Genomic DNA, 7,506 nt, shown 5'->3' with positions numbered 1-7,506 from the left:
CAAGCAGTCGCATCATCTCCTCCCCCATTATATGATAATCTTTTCGGGGCAACTTTTTGTCTGTCTTCTCAGGCAATGTTAAATTTATAGGCATTTGATATTCTTTTTCCATGAGTGATCTTAAGGTAGATTACAGAATAAGTTTTAACTAATAGCTGTAGTACACTTGCATAATACAGTTACATGGTTTTGAGAAGAAGACATGACAGGCTGTGCACGTTTACAGATGGGTTTTAATTTATAACAAGAATACTGCAAATTCCTTTTAAAACACTGAAATAAAATATTAAAAGACAGTACCCCTGGCTTTAGAGTGACTACATCTAAGGGAAGCCCAGTATTACTAGGCATAAGACCACAGTCAGTGCAAACATTCACATAGAATACTTGACTTTGAAAAACAAATATATTTACAGTGGTACACTGCTTATTTTACAAAGTGATTGTTAAATATTTGCTTGGTGCTTTGAGCGTACTTGCATGCCATTCTGAGTTCTGTACCTTATAAATTTAATGTGCACCTTTCTGTAGCACTGCAGAATAGAGTGGGAAGGATAACCCAGTGTAACCTGATTGGCTATGAGAGTTCTAAACCATGATTATATTCAGAAGCAAATATGCCATTACTCCATTCTTCAATTTCCAAGGGTAAAAGTAAAACATTTATGCTAACAATAAAAGGTGTACCTTTGCAGAGAGTGTTGTCATAGAGTAACCCAAAGGGCTTTGGTCTGTGTCCAAGTCCTGCCCTTTTCACAAGCATGCTATGTCTTACTATTACCTTGATTTATTTATTTAGAATCATTTCTATCCCTCATTTTTTCAAGAATTGAGGTGGGTAACAAATTAACATTCATAAAATCACATAAAACAAACATCAATAATACAAGACATGAGGCTGCCCTCAGATAAATAGCATGGATATCCTTTGGATTATGGCATGCTTTGAACGTATACAATACATCTTAGGCAAATGCACTCACAATACTGGTTAGCACATCTAAATTCTTGCATTACTTTTCATGTTTATGGAACTCCAGAACACACACGATACTGAGAATATACACCAATATGTTTTCTACATTCAAAGTGTGGAAAGGGGGTGCATCTATAGGATAAGGCCACCATTCTTTTTCTTTGTATCTGACACTGTGCTCCCACTATTATGCAGATGACATTCAGTAGTTATGCCACAAATACAAGCCAGTATTATTACTACTATTGGTTGGGAATTGGAGGCTATCCGTCTGAGGTTAAAAGAACATAAACTTTGCCTTACGCATCTAAGATGGAAATCCTATGGGTAGGAAATCCACCAGAGGCACTGAAATCTTCACTTTCTCAGAGCTGGCGGCTTAAGACTGGACTTTAGATGTGGTATTTATTTCACAGTTGCCTATGGAACCTCACACAGCCAACAATTCTGGGGGGGGGGGGGGGCTTTTTTTTTCCATTCGCTCTGGCAAATTAATTCATTTTCATCCAAGGAAGATTTAGCATTGCTAGCCCAAGTCTTAATTTTATCTCACTTGGATTATTGTAGTTGTTTATTTTCAGGACTTCTGGCAAAATCTGTTCATAAAATTTAAATAGTACTGAACAGTGCAGCAAGGCTTTTATGTCTGGAACATCTCATAGAGAACATATTATGCTTATTTTGGTGAGTTTATACCGAATACCAATTTTTTGGCAGACTGATGTTTAAAATTATTCATACGTCCAGTCCACTATACTTTCCCTCTCTTCTTTTCCTGTATGTGCCTTCTAGAGAACAAAGAGCTGCTATCGCCTTATTAGCAATACCAGTATGGCAGAAGACTCGATTAGTAGATATACTTTTTCAGTGTGTGTTCCTGTACTGCAGAATTCTCTCACTCTTGAGGCAAGAGTGTTAACAGATTTAGTTGTTTAAAAAAAGTATTAAATTGTAGCTATTTACATAGGCGTTTGGGGTTTAATTGAGTTATTATACTACTGATATTTTGAGTTGAGGATTTAGTTTATCATGGTGATTATATTTAAATATTTAATTGGGAATTTTAGATTATAATAGTGAGTTGGGAATTGATTTAATTGCATTAAGTATTAATTATGTGCTTATTTTATGATGTTGGTTAATATTTTGTTTTTATTATTCAACTTCACAATAAAATTAAATTACCTCTGTACAGTTTTACTTTATTTCTATTTTCTGTACCACACTCTGAGATACATTTACTAGCAAATAATAAATAAATTGTTAAGCTTTGGAGACCAAATGTCCAATCCAACTTTTGTTCAATATTTAGAAATCTAGAGCATGAGAGAAGTAGTGCACCCTCTCCCCAAATAAAAAATTAGATTTAAAAAATATAACAAAGCCATGGTATTTTGTTCTCCAACATTTGTACAACGATGGTGAGATTAATAGCCCCATTCACAAACAGCAAGTAGGCTTCCTATTCCAAAGCTATGCTTAATATTCTTAAGCCGTGTTTCATATGCATGCAAACTCTGTCTCCAAGGAGAGGTGAATTTATATAATCTCTCTAAATTGTGTACTTTGGTTGCATTTCATAATATTTGCATAATCTTATTCAACAATCACCACCATTTGCAAAAACACTCTTAAAATAAATATCACAGGCTCTAATATAAATTATAAATAAAATAACTGTAGGGTCCTAAGCCATGAAAGTTTGCTCCCATTTAAGCTTATAGGAGAAATCCACAGTGAATAAAGTCAGATGTGCAATGGCCAATATGGCTCTGTACTGAAGCAAGTTACCAAAGTAGCAATAGCTGCCCACTTATTACATTACAATGCAGACCTTTGATTGTCCAGTATCTCTTGGGCTATCCAGTTTGTTTTTGTCCCGTACTAATATGGCCTGGTTTCCATATTGCGAGTACCACATACTCTGGCTTCTACTTAAATAAGAACCGGGTGGCATAGTTTCCAGCTTCTGTTGTTGTTGTTGCCAGATAAGTAGTGATGTGTCTCTGTAACGGAGCCTGGCATAGCCTTCAGACAATGCCTTTTCAGCTAGTGACACTCGCCCACTCATTGCTCTTCCAATTAAAATAATTCTTTACTCTGGCTTGTCCCCATCAGTTCCATGGCAAGTGGGTTAAACATGACCAGCTGTTAGTTTGATCAGGGCCATATGAGAAAAAGGAGGGATCTGTGCTATTACTCTTGGGAAAGAGTTGTGATGTCACCTGATTAATCATACATACATGCAGGAAGCCAACTAAGTGAATCAAAGGCAGCAAGCAGGAAAAAGTGATCAGCCATTATTTCCTTCAGGTTTAAGATTATGCTTTTATAACAGAGAAGATGGGGCAGGGAAAGGAGGTGCATTAATCTTTATACAAAAATGATTTTAGTCTGTCATTTGATCAGCAAACAGAAGAAGGTGACTGGGTAAGAACTGTTTCTAAGTCATGGTGTGACACTGAAGCTGGCCACTGATGGCAGCAGGTGTCTGTTTCCTCCAATCTGTAGGAGCTGGATCTTCTGGAAAATCATCTGAGGATTTTCGCTGTCTGCCATTGTTGGTAACACCAACAATGTATTTATTCTAATGATTCAGTAACTTTGTCTTCATCCAGAAAGCCATAGGTTACAGTTTCAGAGTGTGCTTCCAGAAGTCACCTAGAACAAATTTACAAAGACATTACATGAAAAACATCACAAAATACAGCCAATCTGGAGTCTTTTCATAATGGTTTTTTTTTTTTTTTTTTTAAATCAAACATATCTGTCATTTAACCGTTATTTAAAAATTGGTCACATCTATGTTTTATTTCTATACCTTTCGTTAATCTGATTTTACTAGATACTTTATCATTTATAACCAGTAACCCTTAATTGCAGTCTATTGCTCCTCGGGGTCCAGAAAACTGCCATTATGAATCCTCTTTTTAGCCTTCAGTGTATTCCTCCATTTGAGATCTCACCCATTTTCAACATACAAGTTAAAGGACTGGTGCATTAACAGACTTTCTCCAGTTTGTGTCTATGGGATAAATGCTTAGTAAATTGATCCTACCTATCTTGTATTTATTTTCACAGGGAATGCCTTAAATCTGTCTGGGATTAATCAGATTGAATGCACCTTTAATAAAGATTATTTTTCCTATAGGCAAAGAATGGGAAAAAATATTCTTCCTCAATGAGGCTCCTTACGCACATTCGATAACATCCCTTTAGGAAGGGATAATCCTCACACCTCTCTTAAAGTGAAATCAACAGATAAATGAAAGAAAAAAAATAAACTCAGGACCCCCCCCCCAAGAAATCAGATAGTAGAAATTGCACATAACAGGACATCTACGATCCTTTTGATTTGTGCCTACTGCCCAATAACCCTTACTCCTATTCGTATTAGCCGCTTCCTTCATGCCCTCCTACCGAACGACCCCACTCCCCACTAAAATTTCTAGTGTGCTTTGTTAGGCCCCTGAACTTTGAGCTGTACCGGGAATTAATCGAACTACATTGATGACCACGATGCTCTCGCCAACCTTTCACTATCCATGCAGCAGCAGGGGCATGGGTGAGCCTCGATTCCCACATCACTGGCCCTTTCCTACTCCGCGCTTCCCTTCCCGGATCGATCACTGCTCCAACCTGGGGAACAGGGGAAAAAAAACCAGGACGCGCACTAATTTCGCCAGGGATCCTCTTGCCCTTTCTCCAACTCTCTGATCAGGCCACTGAACGGTTCCTATAGCAACGCCTGCGCCGGAAAAAGCCGGCGCACGTCCGTGCGTCACAGCATACCTCCCGGAAATATTGGTGGGCACTTCCGGCACGTGCAGGACCCGGCTCACGAAGGGGCGGGGATGGGAGGGGTTGTGTTCGGTGAATGTGAATCTTTTGGCAAGAGGCTCTCAACCCAAGTGCATGTTGAAAGTTGTAGGCTGCTGCCCCTGCTAAGTATCCTAATATCCTGGATTCTTTTTATACCCCTCACGATTCGGGGCCCAATTGTTTATACTCGCAACAGGAACTGCCTTGACAGCTCCTGTCACCGTAACACTTGGGGGTCTGTCCTAAAATAGACTTCAAGGTAAGTACCCGTGGTGATGGCTGCCTAATGACTCTGTGCCACGTTAACACTTTGGGGCTGTTTGTTAAACAAATCTCGAGGAAACCAGCGTGGCAGCCCAGAAATGTTCACTAATGACTTGAAATAGACCTATATAGCCTGGCGGGGACTGATGTCTGCCTGCCGATGGCCAGCTAGGATGGGCAACTCGAAGTACCCCAATAATTTTGATGTATAGTCCACCTTTTTGTGACATTCAAAGCGGCTACATGCATACATTCTGTGTTTCCCTATCCCCAGAGAGTTTACAATCTAAGGACCTGTTTTACTAAGGCTTTTCTCTTTCTGTGTCTCTGGGAAAAAATGCTTAGTAAATGAGGCCCTAATTAGCAGAAATGAATTTGAATATGCTAATATGTTTACATAGATGCAACATTACAAATTAGTATAATTTAAATAGAACTACACTCACCATACTGTAGAAGTCTCTAACCAAGTAATATATATTACAGCATACTTATAATTCAAATATGGTAATTCCATGCCCCAAAGAGCTTGCCATCTATGAGGGTACCTTGCCCCATCTCTTGTTTTAGTTCCGTATGTCCACAGCCTTGTTACTATCTACAGACTATGCTGCTTCTTCCTTCCTCTCCATCTCTTTGTCCCCCATTTCCTCTCCCTCCATCTCTCACCAGCTTAGTTCCAGGTCCATTAATCCTTCTCCCTCCCCCCATTTCCAGCAGCAGATCCCTGCATGCCTCTCCCTGATTACCAGCAGGTACATAAGAAGTTGCCATGCTGGATCAGACCGAAGGCCCATCAAGCCGAGTATCTTGTTTCCAACAGTGGCAATCCACTGTTTAATAGCAGTTAATGGACTTCTCCTCCAGGCACTTATCTAAACCTTTTTTAAACCCAGCTACACTAACTGCCCTAACCACATCCTCTGGCAACAAATTCCAGAGCCTAATTGTGTTGAGTGAAAAAATAATTTTCTCCAATTTGTTTTAAATGTGCTACTTGCTAACTTCATGGAGTGCCCCCCTAGGCCTTTTATTATCCGAAAGAGTAAATAACTGATTCACATTTACCCGTTCTAGACCTCTCATAATTTTAAAGACCTCTATCATATCCCCCCCCCAGCTATCTCTTCTCCAAGCTGAACAATCCTAACCTCTTTAGCCTTTCTTCATAGGGGAGCTGTTCAATCCCCTTTATCATTTTGGTTGCCCTTCTCTGTACCTTCTCCAGTGAGATGGGGCAATCAGAATTGTACACAGTACTCAAGGTGTGGGCTCACCATAGGCAATACAAAGGCATGACACTTTCCGTTTTATTCACCATTCCCTTCCTAATAATTCCTAACATTTTGTTTGCTTTTTTGACTTCTACAGCACATTGCGCCGACGATTTCAATGTATTATCCACTATGATACCTAGATTTTTTTCCCGGGTTGTTGCGGTGCCTGGCCGCAGCAGCCCTCGGCCAGTCCCCCCCTACCTCCTCTGGCTGCCTGGTGTGGCGGTCCCCTCTCCGCGGCAGGCTGCGGGCGGTCGGCCGCGCGGTTCCCTTAACGTCTTCCTTCCAGCCAGCATCAGGGCCTCCCTTGACGCGCGTGTGCGGGAGGCCCCGCCTCTTAAAGGGGCTGCGGTGGGAGAACAAGCCCAACCCCGGAAAATGACGTCTACAAGCAGGGTTATTTTAACCCCACAGCTGATCCCCGAAATTGCCTTTGCAACAGGTCTTCTCTGTTGCTGCCTGGCTGTTCTTTGTGCCTTGCCTCCGAGTTCCTGCCTTGCCTCTGAGTTCCTGCCCTGCTCCAGTTCCTGCCTTCGTTCCTGTATCCAGTTTTCGGCTTGATCTCCAGATTTGACCTCAGCTTGTCTTCTCATCTCTGATCGTCTGCTGCCTGTCCTGACCCTTGGCCTGTGATTCCGTTCCGCTTCTTCGCTGCCTGCCCCGGATCTTCTGCCTGGACTCCATTCCGCTTCTTCGCTGCCTGCCCTGGATCTTCTGCCTGGACTCCGTTCCGCTTCTTCGTGGAGTTTTGGTTCCTGTCTCACTGGGTGAACGTTCTGAGTACTTGCTCCTTGGGGGCTCTTCCGAGTTCATAGGCTATCCGCTTCTCGGAGGGCCATCCTGCCTGATCTCTTGGAATCATTCGGTGTGAGTTCTTCTCATCACCAGCTCCACCTTCCGGAGACGAGTTCCATTGGGGGCAATCCCTCGGTGGTCATCACTGCTCACTCCGGCTCAAGGGTCCACAAGCATAACAGTTTGCAAAGGCCATGGACTCGGTGGACTTGTCTGGCCTCCAGGCTATTCCCAGGCCTGGCTCAACGACTACAGCAGCAGCAGCAGCAATGCCTTGAGGTCTTGTCCGCCACAGTAGAGTCCTTGGTGACTAGCCTTGAGTCCGCTTCTGGGCCCGGGGCTGCTGCCTCCCCCATCCGGAGGTTCCAGTAG

General features: G+C 42.0%; 1 protein-coding gene across 2 annotated transcripts; it reads right to left on the bottom strand.

Annotated features, from left to right (window-relative positions):
* Window positions 1-215: 215 nt before the first annotated feature.
* On the bottom strand, window positions 216-4,745 carry BRD3OS (BRD3 opposite strand). Of its 2 annotated transcripts, none has more exons than XM_029614924.1 (2): window positions 4,464-4,745; window positions 216-3,637 (listed from the first exon to the last, which is right to left on the bottom strand). In XM_029614924.1, exon 2 carries the CDS (start codon window positions 3,045-3,047, stop codon window positions 2,793-2,795), a length of 255 nt encoding a protein of 84 aa, XP_029470784.1. In that variant the 5' UTR covers window positions 3,048-3,637; window positions 4,464-4,745; the 3' UTR covers window positions 216-2,792. The 2 variants fall into 2 exon arrangements, with proteins under 2 accessions (XP_029470784.1, XP_029470783.1); XM_029614923.1 differs by having other exon boundaries at window positions 4,510-4,745.
* Between the last annotated feature and the right edge of the window lie 2,761 nt (window positions 4,746-7,506).

This window comes from Rhinatrema bivittatum, chromosome 8 (genome assembly GCF_901001135.1).
Source record: "Rhinatrema bivittatum chromosome 8, aRhiBiv1.1, whole genome shotgun sequence".
NCBI classification, from domain to species: domain Eukaryota; kingdom Metazoa; phylum Chordata; class Amphibia; order Gymnophiona; family Rhinatrematidae; genus Rhinatrema; species Rhinatrema bivittatum.
This window is presented reverse-complemented; position numbering and strand designations above follow the sequence as displayed.